The following is a 16,472-nucleotide window of genomic DNA, read 5'->3' on the forward strand; positions in this document are numbered from 1 at the left end:
ACACTAGTTATTTCTTGTCTTTTTGATATTAGCCATTTGGATAGGTGCAAGGTGATAACTCATTGTGGTTTTGATTTGCATTTCCCTAATGATTAGGGATGTTGAGCATCTTTTCATGTGTCTTTTGGCGGTATGTATATCTTCTTTGGAAAAATGTCTATTCAGGTCCTCTGCCCATTTTTAAATAAGATTATTTGGGGTTTTTTGGTGTTGAGTTGTATCAATTCTTTATATATTTTGGATATTAACCTCTTATTGGATATATCATTTGCAAATATCTTCTCCCAGTCAGTAGGTTTCATTTTCATTTTCATTTTGTTGATGGTTTCCTTTGCTGTGTAAACCCTTTTCATTTTGATGTAGTTCCAATAGTTTATTTTTGCTTTTGTTTCCTTTGCCTAAGGAGACATATTCATAAATATGTTGCGAAGGCTAATGTCAAAGAGATTTCTGCCTGTGCTCTCTTCTAATATTTTCATTGTTTCAGGTCTCACATTTAGATCTTTGATACATTTTGAATTTATTTTTGTGTATGGTGTAAGAAAGTGGTCCAGTTTCTGGGGCACCTAGGTGGCTCAGTTGGTTAAGCGTCCGACTTAGGCTCAGGTCATGATCTCACGGTCCTTGGGTTTCAGTCCCGCATCAGGCTCTGTGCTGACAGCTCAGGGCCTGGAGCTTGCTTCAGATTCTGTGTCTCCATCTCTCTGCCCCTCGCCTGCTCGTGCTCTGTCTCTCTCTCTCTCTTTCTCTCTCCCTCTTAAAAATAAATGTTAAAAAAAATTTTTAAAGAAAGAGGTCCAGTTTCATACTTTTACATGTAGCTATCCAGTTTTCCCAGACCATTTTATTTTAGAGACTGTCTTTTCCCCATTGCATATTCTTGCCTCCTTTGTTGAAGATTAATTGACCATATAAGCATGGGTTTATTTCTGGGCTCCCTATTCTGTTCCATTGATCTACATGTCTATTTTTGTGCTAGTACCATATTGTTCTAATTATTACAGCTTTGTAGTGTATCTTGAAATCTGGGATTGTTATACCTCCAACTTTGTTCTATTTTCTAAAGATTGCTTTGGCTCTGGAGTCTTTTGTGGTTCCATACAAATTTTAGTATTATTTGTTCTAGTTCTGTTAAAGTGCTGTTGGTATTTTGACAGGCATTGCTTTGAATCTGTAGATTACTTTGGGTAATATGGACATTTTAACAATATTTATCCTTCCAAATATTAGCACGGAATATTGTCCCATTTGTTTTTGCTGTTTTTGATTTCTTTCATCAATGTTTTATAGTTTTCAGAGTACAGGTTTTTTTACCTCCTTGGTTAAGTTTATTCCTAGACATTTTATTATTTTTGGTGCAATTGTAAATGGAACTTTTTTTCTTTATTTCTCTTTCTGCTACTTTGTTATTAGATCTAGTTAGTTTTTTAAAGTTTATTTGAATGATTAAAAATATTTTAAAAATTTTAATCACAATACATGTATAATAATGTTAAAAGCTTTATTACCTCTACCAGTACTCTGTTCTATTCCACTCCCTAAGGGTAGCCATTCAATTTTAAGCTTTTTAAAAAAGGTATTTATTTACCTATTTCTAAATAATATGCAGGTATTGCCACCTCTTGATTCAATTATTTACTTACTTTCTGCTATAGCACGTGAACATTTTTAGTATTCTCACACTTCCCTCTTCTAGGGGTTCCTTTTCTGGATAATGGAAGTGTCCTGGAGAAGAAAAAATCTATAGATTATGACCTTTGGTGAGGGGAGAGAAGAATCTAAAATTATAAAGATTTCCCTCAATGAAACCCACCAGTAAATATAACCCATCCCACCAGGATTTTCATACCTCATAGTTAAATGTGAATGAAGAGACAAGTATTATTTAAAAAAAATTTTTTTAATGTTTATTTATTTCTGAGACAGAGAGAGACAGAGCATGAGTGGAGGAGGGGCAGAGAGAGAGGGAGACACAGAATCAGAAGCAGGCTCCAGGCTCTGAGCTGTCAGCACAGAGCCCGACATGGGACTCAAACGCAAGATCATGACCTGAGCCGAAATCGTTCGCTCAACCGACTGAGCCACCCATGCGCTCCAAGCATTTTTAAATATATGAGCAAATCTTCCAAAATGAGCTAAAGAGACTGAAACAAATAATAGAAAATGGGAAGAATAAATTGTAATTAATATCCCAGGGAGATTACAAGAGATATTTAAAAGATATGCATACAGAGATAAAATTACATACACACACAATCAAACAAAACAAGAAAAAGTTTTTGATATTAACTATGTAATAGCAAAAATTTTACATTCAGTAAAAGGTTTGAAAGATAAAGTTGAAGAAGTGTCCCAGAGTATAGAATGAATACTTAAGGCAACACAACAGCTAAGAAATAAGGGATAATACAATTAGAGGATTTAAACAGGACATCTGACATTCAACTAATAAGAAGTTAGTTACAAAGAGTCAAGAAAGAAAAGAATGGAGAAAAGAATATTTAGGAAATAATGGAAGAAAATACCACAAAACTGCAGAACATACACTTTTCTAATGAAAAGGCTACAGTAACTGACCAGAGACCCAATCTGAGGAATATCATTACGAAATGTTAGAACAGTGAAATGAACAGAAGACTTTAAAGCTTCTAAAACAAGCAAACAATGTACTCAGGACACAGAGTATACTGGATTTCTCAACAGCAATGCTGGAAACTAGAGAACAATGAAGTAATGACCAAAATTTTGAGTCAAATCATTTGTAGCCTAGAATTTTATACTCAGCCAAATAATAAATATAAGTGATAGTAAAATCATAACTTTTCAGATATGCAAGGTCTCAGAATATCTAGATCTCACTTATTCTCCCTCCAGAAGTTGTTAGAAGAGATTATCCATTGAGACAAGGAGGTAAACCAAGAAAGATATGAGGTCTAGAATACAGAAGACCCAACAAGGAGATACATAAAGAGAATAACCATGACAACAGTTAGGCAGAAGCCTAGAGAGAAAATCTGTAGAGATTGGAGCAGCAGGACAGAGGGCTCCAGGAGTGCTGGGTCCAGGAAAAAAATGAAACTGACAAACTCTCTGTGTAGTCTGAGGGTATGGAAAACTGTATTGCAAGGCATTTTATATTACTGTCACAGATGTAAGAACACCTAGCCATGGGCTCTAGGAAAATTAAACAAATGGAAAAACAAGGCAATTATTAACTCCACATAAAATAAAAAGTTGTATAAGAAAGGAAACGTAATCATGGTACAATACTAGGGTCACTGAAAAACAATTTTTAAATAGTCACAATAAACTAAAATATGTATTTAACCAAAACTGTTGATGATCCACATGGGAGGATAAATAAATCTCTTGTCTGAAGTTGCAAGCATTCTGGAGCTAGGGGAAAAAAGTGTTCAATGTCTCACCCCTCAATATACAGACTTTCTGATAACCCTCCCCCCCCTTTTCAGTCTGGCAGTCTACCCTATTGTTCTGATTATACTGTCTAGTTTCTCTCCAGAGAATATACCTGCATCTCTGAAGGATAGGGTAAAGGTAGTTAGTTGCCTAACTAATGGGGTAGGAGAGGATATGAGAGAAAACTGCCAGTTTCTATTCCAGCTTTCAAATAAATACCCTAATCTCAGTGCTTCCCATCTCCCTCAATTTACAACCATCTGTACTTCCTGGTCCCTCCAATTTAGTCCTTTGCATCTCTGCAGTTCTCTGCAGTAAGAATGAGCTTGCTTCTCCATGACATTGCCCTAGATAACCACTTAGGTTTGTCCTCTTCCTTCCACTAAGACATATACTATTCGTCCACTGCTTTCCAACTTCTGAGATAGGTTTTCCAATATTTCCAAGTTTCATTGAAGATGGTATTTTTATTTCTCTTTCTTGGGCATATACTTTTGAACTGATTTTCAAGGGAAGAAAGGGAGGGAATGTTTTAATGTCACCATCTTAAAACTGAAAGTCCATATTGTTGCTAATATTTAAGATTTAGGAGATAGCACATGAAAATCTGTGTTGACATGAATTGGAAGAAGTGGAAAGTCTAGTGTAGTATTTCCATATGACAACAACTGGCAGTACTGGGTAGTGGCTGCTCCTTTCTAAAAGTGCCCTGCAGCACCAGGTTCCACCTCCCCCTGATGACTAACACCTGGCCTCCTTTAATGCTTTAAATGCCTAGTCCTAGTGGCTTTTGAGTTTGTGAGTCCAGTTCTAATGTAAGACCACAGGAGTGGGTGGCTCATGTGGAACGGGGAAAATGTCATTGAAAGAGATGAGGCCAGGGCACTGAGAGGCCAAACAGTTTGATGGTCCGTTCACATGGATGTTGAAGTCATTAAAACGATGATAAAGAAGAGGGGCAAGAAGGTGGTATAATTTACAAGCATAAACTTCAGAGGGGCCAGCTTTTAGATTTTTCTTGTTAGTTTTTTTTTTTTTTTGGTATGAGAAGAAGCAAGAAGAGGTTTTAAAGAGGTACTAGCAAGGAGGAAACTTACCCCACGTTTTGACCTTCCTTGAGGCATGTGGGGTTCAAGAGAAAACACCTGCAGAGGGTTGCAGGAAGCAGCACTGATTCAGGAGATAGATGGATGTCAAGCAAGGGTAGGAGCTAAAGAGAGTGTTCCAACAAGGTGCTAAGGACATAGGAGGGCTTCCTCACAGGGCATTCCAGAAGCAAATAGCTTTACGAGGGATGGAAATTGGGTCTCCTTAACCTGAGATTAACAGAGCAATAAATCTCGATGCTATTGGGGGGGGGGGACAGGGGTGCTTTGACTTTTTGTGGTTGCTGATGGCATTAGTCACAGACATTTCTTAGAGCAGTGCTATACAAGGTATTGCTGCAATGTATTATGTGGAACATAAATTGGGCAGGGTTGTGATTAACACTTTAAAAAATGAAATTGAGGAGAATAGAAAGGTTTAATCCAGGTAGTAAGGTAAATATTGTTTCCAGAAACTTTTGCTTCAGGTGTGTGTGTGTGTGTGTGTGTGTGTGTGTGTGTAAGCACCTGCTTACACACACAAGTACTAGGACACCTATACATGTCTGTGTATGCTGGTAATTATTTAAAATGTGGTTCCTACTGGAGGTAGCAGTCAAAAATTTTTGAAAGACTCTTAAAGGAAGGTGGACCACAGGTTCAAGTACTGTAATCCTTGGTAATTTGCTTGTTGGGAGGTCTTCTTTGGACCTTGCATAGGGTCATAGGATCAGTCCCCTCATTTTCCTTTGAAGCACTGGCTATCCTCCGAGAACTAACAACAAATTTTTATTTCCTTGGATTTGTAAAACAATGTCAGATTTCCAGCTATACAAAACTACACAAGTACCTTGTCTTGTTCTTTAAGAAACTGATAGGCTTATGAAAAGTCATGCAGTCTTTCACTTTGCATTCGTGTTCTCACTCAACTTCAACAAATATTTGAGTGCCTACTATATCCCAGGCACTGTTCTGGGTACTATAGATACCACAGTGAACAACACTGACATAACCTCTCTCCTCTGGTGGGAAGTGTTTTTTATTTAATCTTGTTCATTGTTACAGTTCTTTTCAGATTTTCTGTGTTCTTGACTTAGTTTCTGTAGTCTGGTCTTTCTAGGAATGTTTCCATTTCATCTAGGTTATTTAACTTATTGGCATTCAATGACTCAGAGTATTCCCTTATAAAACTTTTTATTTCTGCAAGATTGGTAATAATATCTTCTTGTTCATCCCCAATTTTCATAATTTGAGTCATCTCTATTTTCCTTGGTCAGTTTAGTAAAAGGTTTGTCTAAACTTTTATTGATCCCTTCTAAGAGCCAAGTTTTGGTTTTATTGGTTTTCTATATCATTTTTCTAGTCTTTATTTATTTACACTGTACTCTTTATCATTCCCTTCCTTTTGCTTGCTTTGGGTTTAGTCTACTCTTCTTTTCTAATTTGTTAAGGTGGAAGAGTGAGCTGTAAATCTGAGCTATTTCATCTTTTTCAATATTGTGTTCAAAACTAAAAATTTCTGAGCACTGCCTTAGCTGCATCTAAGTTTTATGCTATGCTTTTTTTATTCATGAAGAGTTTTTTTTTTCTAATTTCTCTCCTGGTTTCCTTGTTTCATTTGTTATTTAGGGGTGTTTCATTTAATTTCCAAGTATTTGTGAATCCCCAAATTTTCTTCTGTTACTGGCTTCTAATTTAATTCCATTGTAGCTGGAGAACATATTTCATATAATTTCAACACTTTAAAATTTATTAAGGGCTTTTTTTTGTGGCTGAATGTATAATATATCCCATAGAATGTTCCATGTGCACTCAAGAAGAATGTGTATTTTTGCTACTGTTGGGTGTGGTACAGATGTATTGGGTCTACATGGTTTATAGTGTTGTTCAAGTCTTCTATTTCCTTACTGACCATCACAGAAAGTGGGGGTATTGAAATCTTCAATTATTATTGTTGAATTCCCTATTTTTCCCCCTTCAGTAATGTTAACTTTTGCTATTTTGGTGCTCAGTTGTTACATAAATATATGTGTCTACTTGTTATGTTTTCTTGATGGACGGACCCTTTTGTCAGCATACAGATTCTTCTTTGTGTCTAGTAACAATTTATTCTGAAAGTCTATTTTGTTTGATATTATCATAGCCACTCCATCTTTCTTTTTTTAAATTTTTTGCATGGTACATGTCTTCTTTCCATCCTTTTACTTTCAACACATTTGTGTCCTTAAAGTTGTCTTTCATAGACAGCATACAGCTAGATTATGCTTTCATATCCATTCTGCCAATTTCTTGTCTTTTGATTGAAATGTTTAGTGATTCACATTTAAAGTCATTACTGATTAAGGTAGGATTTATGGCTGCCATTTTGCTATATGTTCTTTTACATGTCTTAGGTCCTTTTTGTTCTTCTATTTCTCTACTACTGCCTTCTTTTGTGCTATATATTTTCAAATGTACCATTTTAACTTTCTTCTTGTCCCTTTTTCTATATTCTAAAAAGTTATTTTCTTAATGGTTGCCCTACAGATTACAATTAACTTTTTAATTTAAAATAATCTAATAATCTAAGCAGAATTAGTACCAACTTGATTTCAATAGTACACGAAAACTGCTCCAATATAGCTCCATTCTCAACCTTTTTTGTGCTAGCCATTACATTACATTACATACAAATTAAATTTTTATTTTTTTATTTTTTTAATGTTTATTTTTGAGAGGGGGAGGGGCAGAGAGAGAGGGAGACACAGAATCCGAAGCAGGCTCCAGGCTTGAGCTGTCAGCATAGAGCCCAACGCAGGACTTGCACCTAAGCCAAAGTTGGGCACTTAACTGACTGAACCACCCAGGCACCCCCAAATTACATATTTATACGTTATAAATATATATTCAGTTGTCTTTTAAATCATATAGAAAAAAGTTGCAAATAAAAATATTTTAATTAAAAGATTTTAAAAATAAAAAATATTAAAATATTTTATACTTTCTTTTATATTCAACTATGCAGTTGGTGCTCTTTATTTCTTTGTGCAGATTCAAGTTACTGTCTAGTATCCTTTCATTTCAGCCTGAAGGACTCTTTTGATATTTCTTGTAAAGCATGTATGCTGGTGATGATTTGTCAGTTTTTGTCCGGCAATGCCTTTATTTCCTTCATTTTTGAAGGCTATGTTGCTAGATGTAGAATTCTTCACTGATAGTCTTTTTCTTTCTGTCCTTGAAATGTCTTCCCTTCTGACCTCCATGATTTCTCATGAGAAGTCAGAAATTACTCTTACAGAGAATCCCTTGTATGTGATGAGTTGCTTTTGCTTGCAGATTTCAAGATTCTCTCATTGTCTTTGGCTTTCAATAATTTGACTATTATGGGTCTAGGTGTGGACTGCCTTGAGTGTATCCTACTTGGAATTACTTGAGTTCCTTGTATGTGCAGATTAATATAATTTCATAAAATCTGAGCATTTTTCAGTCATTTATTCAAATACTTTTTGTATCCCTTCTCTCTCCTTTATTTCTGGGAATTTATGCATATGTTGGTATGCTTAATGGTTCTTCATAGTTCTCAGAGGCTCTGTTCATTTTTTCTTCATTGTTTTTTTCTTACTGTTCCTCATACCAGATAACCTCAATTGATTTATTTTCAAATTCTTTGACTCTGCCATTTCAAATATGTTGTTGAGCCCTTCTAACGAATACTTTATTTCATTGTAGTTTTCAACTCCAAAATTTTTAATTTTTAAAAATTTCGATCTCCTTTTATATTATCTATTTGGTGAGACATTATTCTCAGACTTCCCTATGAATCTTAAGAAATGATTTCCTTTAGTGAACCTATTTATAATAGATGATTTAAAGTCTTTGTCCAATAAGTCTAATGCCTGATTTTCCTGAAGGGCAGTTTCTATTGTTCCCCCCCCCCCCCACCCCATACTGGCCATATTTTTCTGTTGCTTTCGAAGTCCTATAATTTTCTGTTGAAATTTGGACATTTTGAATAATAGAATGCGGCAACTCCAGAAATTATATCCTTCCTGCTCCACTCCAAGGTTTGTTGGTGGTGGTGTTTGTTGTTGTTTTGTTTGTTCAGTAACTCTGCTGGGCTAATTCTGTAAAGTCTGTATTTTTCTTCATGTTTGGCAGCCAAAATTTCTTCTCGGGTGTTTAGTGTCAACCAAGTATTAGAGATTTCCTTAAATGTTTTTGAACCAGTAAGTGTCCCAGCCTTTGCTGAGAAGGTGTGTGTGTGTGTGTGTATGTGTCAGAACACACCTTCAACATTTTGATAAATAGTTTACATCTCTTCCCTGGCCTTCACATTCTGCTTGCCACTGAACCTCAAGGTCAGCCAGATGTCAGAGATTAGGGCCTTATCAGGTATTTCCTGAACATGTGCATTCCCCATTTGTTCTTTAATTTTGGGGTGGTGGGGGGGGGGTTAGTCTCTTGTTAGCCCCAACTAGTTTCACTACCTCAGGCAACTGTAATGTTAAACAATTGTTACTGATTGTTTCTGAACAAATGCCCTAGGAATAGAGCTGTTTGCACAAAGTGAGTTCTGAGCCAGGTCAAATAAAGACAAGCTTTATGAATGGAGCTTTTCAAGGTGCTGCCAACAAGTCAAATAATGACAGTTCTCTGAGGATGGGGTTTTGGAGGAGCTCTAAACCCATTATGTCACCTCCAGTGGCTGCTAGTATACCTGTTTTAAAAACCAATGTAGTTATAAGATTGTTGTTGGTATACAAGGCTACCATTCAGCTGGAGAGGAGATGGGAATTGGGCAAGTCAAATGCTAGAAAGCTCACTGTTCTTACCAAAACTCAATAGTTTTTCATGTCTATGTACTTTTTAGATAGTTGCAAGCCTTTGGTTAATTTCTCAAGTTCTGAGAAGGTTGATTTTGACAATTATAGCCAGTGTTCCCTTTTTATGGAGAAGCAGATTTTCTGCCATTCTGGAAGTGCTTCTACCAGATTTATTTTTGTCTTTCATTATCCTGAATTGATCCCCTCAGCCTCTAGTTGTCTAAATCCTTGAGTACAGCGCGGTATTTTCATCAAATGTCTTACAAGCAATATGAGAAGGTGGTACAAAAAGCCATAGAAAATGATGAATACATAAGTACAGACCCTGACACTTTTTCAAAGTTTGGCTCCAAGGTCCTCTTCCGTGTGTGGAGATACATTTGAAATGTCAAAGATCTGCCAATTCTTCATTTTATGTGAGAGACGAAACTTCTGGATAAATAAAAGTGAAGTAGATTCAGACTAGGTTTCCTACCAAAGTGACTATGAAATCATGTTGGGAGCTCCCAGAAGGAGACTGTTTTGATCTAATATTCTTACATGCTAATTAACTTGAAAATGTAGTGTTTAAGTAGAGGTACAAGAGGGATGTACTGTGGAGGGAGGGCATTAACATTTGATAATTCTGCCTGGTACGCAGGTACTTGTTATCTGTACTCTTTATACATACAGGTTATGCACACACACACGTGCACACACACGTACACACAGAGGCAGTCCTTGCTTTACAGGTTCAGATATGCTGGATATTAGCTACTCTGGCTTAAATAACACCAGTTGTTCCACAATATGGTTCAAATTTCAGTTATCATAGCATATTAAGTGTGAGAAAATGCATAAACCTTGCATGGTAGCTCCTTAGTCCACAAATCACTATGTAAATAATATGTGCATCATGATCAATGAGCAATCAGAGCAGTTCTTTCAAAGTTTGTCAGTTATTGGTTATTGCACACCTGTTATACAGTTTAGGTAATGACAGCAAAGTGTGCAGTTGTGTTGCCTCCTTTTTTCCCAGTGATAAACCCATGCAGCATTGTATAAAAATGGGTAACTGAGAGAATTGATCAACAAAAGTGATAGTGCAGCAAAGAAACAAAAAAATGATAAAGATGAAAGTAAAGTGAAATTTGAGTGGAATATAAATGGTATTATAGAAAAAAATAGGCTACTGTCAAAATACTGACACGGTTGTCTTTCCAGAGACTAGATTTGCAGCCAGAAGAACTTACTGAATATGAACCAGGAGGAGGAAAGTGGTTGTGACAAAAAGAATAAGGATGTCCCAGAATGACACGTTAAAGGAACTCCTATATTTCACAACATTGAAAGCACAGAGGATGAAATGTTGAAAGTGATCCAAACATGATGCATTACCAAGGCTCAGACAAGATGCTTTCTGGGTGTTTAACAATTCTATCAGGAGAAGACAGGCATTATTCAAATTACTCTTGATAAGTTTCCCTTACAAAGAAATAAGTTTAATTATCAACGTTTTTAATGTTTCAAACTACAGGGTATTAAATGATTAGTTTTTCTTTCCCCCCGCCCCCTTTCATTTCTTTATACGTTTACAACCATCAGTGAAGGGAGTTTGGAACGTTTTGACAAAATTTTTAAAGATCACGAAACGATCTTAATTTTTCCCATTGATTATTAAGATAGTTTTGCATGGTTCACATTCTCACAGTTTCAAACAACCGTGCAAGCTAGGACTGCATATATATGCTACATACATCATGTATATAATAATATCATATTTATAGTATGTATATGTACTCACGTACATGCACGTATATATCACATTATAGTACGTATATGTACACACGTGCATGCATGTATATAATATATATCACATTATAGTATGTATATGTACACACATACATGCATTTTGTAGAGATGCATTTTATGTAAACAAAATCTTCAAACACTTAAGGCTAGAACCCGTAAATGATCTTGTCCCCGCTCCGTTACAACCATTAACTGGTAACTATAAATTTAAAATAATTTTTTTTTTCTGTCCTGAAAGCTTGTCATCGGATTTTCTTAGACTCTACACAGTTGAAAACGAGTTCCCGTCGGCCGCTGGGGAAACTGAGGCACTCGCGGCGCAGGGCCAGGAGGCGCCAGTGGGCGGGGGCGACAACCGGGCCGCTCCTGAGCTCTGGGACAGGGAGTCCCACAAGGCCCGCCGCCCGCCCAGCACTCACGCGGGGACTGCGCTGGCCGGGCGGAGGGGCGGAGGGGGCGGAGGGGGCGGAGGGGGCGGTGCGGGAGGCGGCGGGCCACGCACGGCGGCGGCGGCCGCGGCGGCGGGAGCGGCGGGCCACGCACGGCGACGGCGGCGGCGGGAGCGGGAGCCCCGGCCACGCGCGGCCGTAGCGGCAGAGGAGGCAGCGGCGGCGGCGGCGGGAGCGGCGGCAGCGGGAGCGGGAGCGGGAGCCGGGCGCGCACGGCCGCGGCGGCGGGAGCGGCGGGAGCTGTGGCGGCGGCGGATGGCCCAGAGCTGATCTATGCGGCGCTTGGAGGGGCTGTGTCTGCGGCGCCGGCGGCGGCGGCGGGGCCCTGCCCGCGAGCGGAGCGGGGACAAGATGAAGTACCAGAAATACCTGACGGTGCTGCAGATGGCCATCGGCGTCACCCCCTCCAACCGCGGCAGCCTCCTGCCGCTCAAGAGAAAGCTGTGGTGAGGGCGCGGCGGGCGCGGCGGACGCGGGTCGGGGTCGGGGCGGGCGGGCAGCGAGGCCGCCGGCGGCCGGGCCCGACGGGCGCCGAGAGCGGGGAGCGCAGCAGCCATTTCGGAGCCCGTGGGGCGCGAGCGCCGCCGCGTCCCAGGTCCACGCGAGCTCGTGCCGCCGCGACCCTCGGCTGTGCTCCGTGACACGTAGAGCGGCGCGCTGCGGAGAGGGAGGGGCGGAGGCTCACGGGCACCCGGGCACCGGTCTCCCGCCCGGGACTGTCCTTTCAGCCCCATCCCCGCCACTTCTGGCTCAGAATTTCCAGCCACGCTCCCTTGGAGGTAGCCAGCAATTTATTAGCTCTGTTTGCGTTTTCTGTTATTTCTCAAAATCCATCTGCTGTGGGTACAGAGTGAAGGGCGAGCCGCTCCCACCGTAAGGGGAGTAAGTTGCGAGATTATAATTGCATTATCGGGGACTACGTTTTATCTGCACGCGTTCCAGTTCCTCTGACCTGGAAACTGTTATTGGGGTAACGGGAAAAGATCGCCCTTAAAAGAAAAATGTTTGGAGGTTTTCCAGATCTGGTTTACACAGTTGATTATCTATCGGATTGTATTGCATTTTATTAGCGTTAAAATGTGGTATATGGAATCCCCGTGTGCTGCCCTGGCATTCCATTGCCTAGAGACTGAAGTGTAAGGTTCTGGCACGAAAGAAATAGTCCAGAAAAGGGATGGGGGACTATAGAAAAACTATGCCAGAAATGTTGGTGTTCAAGTGGCTATTTTAATTTTAAAATTTGTGGTCCATAGAGATTTACTCACTTCAGTTTGAATTTAATTTCAAGGTTATAGAGAAAAGGAAGTGAGGCTACTTTTAGGCATTTGAGAAAAGTAGTTTCTGCTATCTAAGACGAAATGAAAGAGTGATCCAAGGAATAGAAAGATTGAGCAACCAAGAAAAAGTTAAAAAAAAAAAAAAGAAAAGAAAGAAAGAAAAGAATCCCAGTAACGGAAAATTTTGGAGGTAAGACAAAAATGCATGGGCAGCGAAGTTCAAATTTCAGCTGTGCCATTTATTGTGTGACCTTAAACAAGTCACTGGAGTATCTGTTTCTTGGTGTGTACCGTGTGAATGATGCTGTCTACCTCATGGGGTCATACCCGGATCAACTGAGATACTGAATACAGAGTGTCTGCCACTGCCACTATGCCTGGATGAATAATGTGTGCTTACTGAATACTAGTGTCTTCCTCCACTCCCATGTGTTTAAAAAAAAAGAGAGATTTATTCTGCAAAAGGTATTTTAATTTGATGCACAGCAAGTGACAGCACATAGAAGACTAGGCTGGCTGGTAAAAGTTAGCAGTGATTAAGAAATGTCCATGGAAAGGCTGGCTTAGTCGGTAGAGTATGTGACTCTTGATCTCACAGTCTTGAGTTCAAGCCCCGTGTTGGGTGTGGAGCCGCTGAAAAGGAAAGGAAAGGAAAAGGAAAACAAAAAAAGGAAAAGTCCGTGGAAGCATGGAAAAATATTTTAGCAAATATATGAAGACTGTGTCTCTATTGAAGCAAGAAGCGGTAACATTTGAAGATGGCTTTTCAGATTGATGGTATACGGGAAGAAAACAGAAGTCAGCACTAATGGTCTTACCCTCCCACTCTGCTTTTCTCCTGAGCACTTACCAATATCTAATCCACTTCAAATTTTACTTAATTTTCATACCTCTTACCTCTCCCACCCCTCACTGGAATTTAAGTTGCATGCGGGCAGGGCTTTTTGTCTGTTCAGTTCATTACTAAATTCCCTTTAACTAGTTTCTGGTACAAAATAGGTCCTCAAAAGATACATATTGAATAAATGAATTCCTTTAAAAAAATTTTTTAATATGAAATTTATTGGTTTCCATGCAACACCCAGTGCTCATCCCAACAGGTGCCCTCCTCAGTGCCCATCATCCACTTTCCCCTCCCTCCCACCCCCATCAACCCTCAGTTTATTCTCAGTTTTTAAGAGTCTCTTATGGTTTGGCTCCCTCCCTCTCTAACTTTTTTTTCCCCCTTCCCCTCCTCCATGGTCTTCTGTTAAGTTTCTCAGGATCCACATAAGAGTGAAAACATATGGTATTTGTCTTTCTCTATATGACTTATTTCACTTAGCATAACACTCTCCGGTTCCATCCATGTTGCTACAAAAGGCCATATTTCATTCTTTCTCATTGCCAAGTATTATTCCATTGTATATATAAACCACAATTTCTTTATCCATTCATCAGTTGATGGACATTTAGGCTCTTTTCATAATTTGGCTATTGTTGAAAGTGCTGCTATAATAAACATTGGGGTACAAGTGCCCCTATGCATCAGCACTCCTGTATCCCTTGGGTAAATTCCTAGCAGTGCTATTGCTGGGTCATAGGGTAGATCTATTTTTAATTTTTTGAGGAACCTCCACACTGTTTTCCAGAGTGGCTGCACCAGTTTGCATTTCCACCAACAGTGCGAGAGGGTTCCCATTTCTCCACATCCTCTCCAGCATCTATAGTTACCTGATTTCATTTTAGCCACTCTGACTGGCATGAGGTGATATCTCAGTGTGGTTTGGATTTGTATTTCCCTGATGAGGTGTGATGTTGAGCATCTTTTCATGTGCCTGTTGGCCATCTGGATGTCTTCTTTAGAGAAGTGTCTATTCATGTCTTCTGCCCATTTCTTCATTGGATTGTTTGTCGGGTGTGGAGTTTGGTGAGTTCTTTATAGATTTTGGATACTAGCCCTTTGCCCAATATGTCATTTGCAAATATCTTTTCCCATTCCGTTGGTTACCTTTTAGTTTGTTGATTGTTTCCTTTGCAGAAAATCCTTTGCAGATTGTTTCCTTTGCAGAAATTGTTCATTTCTGCTCTTAATTCCCTTGCCTTTGGAGATGTGTCAAGTAAGAAATTGCTGTGGCTGAGGTCAGAGAGGTTTTTTTCCTGCTTTCTCCTCTAGGGTTTTGATGGTTTCCTGTCTCACATTCAGGTCCTTCATCCATTTTGAGTTTATTTTTGTGAATGGTATGAGAAAGTTGTCTAGTTTCATTCTTCTGCATATTGCTGTCCAGTTCTCCCAGCACCATTTGTTAAAGAGACTGTCTTTTTTCCGTTGGATATTCTTTTCTGCTTTGTCAAAGATTAGTTGGCCATACTTTTGTGGGTCCACTTCTGGAGTCTCTATTCTATTCCATTGGTCTATGTGTCTGTTTTTGTGCCAATACCATGCTGTCTTGATGATGACAGCTTTGTAGTAGAGGCTAAAGTCTGGGATTGTGATGCCTCCCGCTTTGGTCTTCTTCTTCAAAATTACTTTGGCTATTCAGGGTCTTTTGTGGTTCCATACAAATTTTAGGATTGCTTGTTCTAGTAGCTTCAAGAAGAACGCTGGTGCAATTTTGATTGGGATTGCATTGAATGTGTAGATTGCTTTGGGTAGTATTGACATTTTAACAATATTTATTCTTCCAATCCATGAGCACAAATGTTTTTCCATTTCTTTGTATCTTCTTCAATTTCCTTCATAAGCTTTCTATAGTTTTCAGCATACAGATCTTTTACATCTTTGGTTAGGTTTATTCCTAGGTATTTTATGATTCTTGGTGCAATTGTGAATGGGATCAATTTCTTTATTTGTCTTTCTGTTGCTTCATTATTAGTGTATAAGAATGCAACTGATTTCTGTACATTAAATTTGTATCCTGTGACTTTGCTGATGAATTCCTTTTTTTTAAATGTTTATTTATTTTTGAGAGAGACAGAGCATGAGTGGGGAAGGGGCAGAGAGAGGGGGAGACACAGAATCTGAAGCAGGCTCCAGGCTCCAGGCTCCAAGCTGTCAGCACAGAGCCCGGTGTGGGACTCGAGCCCATGAACCATGAAATCATTACCCGAGCCGAAGTCGGACACTTAACTGACTGAGCCACCCAGGAGCTCCTGAATGAATGAATTCTTAATAATGCATAACTGGGAAGGAAATTTTTCTGATATTAAATTTAAAAATTAAGATGTGGGAATAATATTGGAGGAGCTATTAGACATGAATATTAGCATCATTTGGCCACCAAATCTGGAAACTTAGGTTTATTCTTTTTCATCACTGGAATGCCTCTTCTGAACATATATTCCCCAATACATTTTGTGAAAAGAGGACACGAGAAAATAAAATTCAGATAGTTTAGTACTCTGGAGATTCATATTTCAGGCTGTCAGTGAACTGGGGCCAGCATTAAAAACCATCTTACTAAGAGATAGCCTGGAAAAGGCAGGGGTATTTTGTTTAACTCTTCCACAATCTTAAATGAGCATTTCAGAATTTCTGCTCAATGTTAAGTGAGTTTGCAAATACTAATGTAGTTTCTGCAGTGGCAAAGTGAAGAGTATATGCTACAGAAACTCTAGAGTGGATGGTACTTTTTAATGTTTACTTTGAGAGAGAGAGAGAGAGGGAGAGTG

At 39.2% G+C, this 16,472-nt stretch overlaps 1 protein-coding gene across 8 annotated transcripts in view; it reads left to right on the forward strand.

Annotated features, from left to right (window-relative positions):
- TJP1 (tight junction protein 1) overlaps positions 1–16,472 on the forward strand; it is a 367,980-nt gene that overhangs the window by 110,003 nt on the left and 241,505 nt on the right. For 2 of the 8 annotated variants that reach the window (XM_019460072.2, XM_053888780.1), the window contains exon 1: positions 11,798–11,990. The exons of the other annotated variants lie outside the window; for them this stretch is intronic. In XM_019460072.2, the coding sequence (XP_019315617.1) occupies positions 11,818–11,990 (173 nt within the window). In that variant the 5' untranslated portion in view covers positions 11,798–11,817. Of the gene's footprint in view, positions 1–11,797; positions 11,991–16,472 lie in introns of those variants that run through there. 8 annotated transcript variants of the gene reach the window in all.

The sequence above is a fragment of the Panthera pardus genome, unplaced genomic scaffold (assembly GCF_024362965.1).
Source record: "Panthera pardus isolate Hobbes unplaced genomic scaffold, ASM2436296v1 HiC_scaffold_24, whole genome shotgun sequence".
NCBI lineage: Eukaryota > Metazoa > Chordata > Mammalia > Carnivora > Felidae > Panthera > Panthera pardus.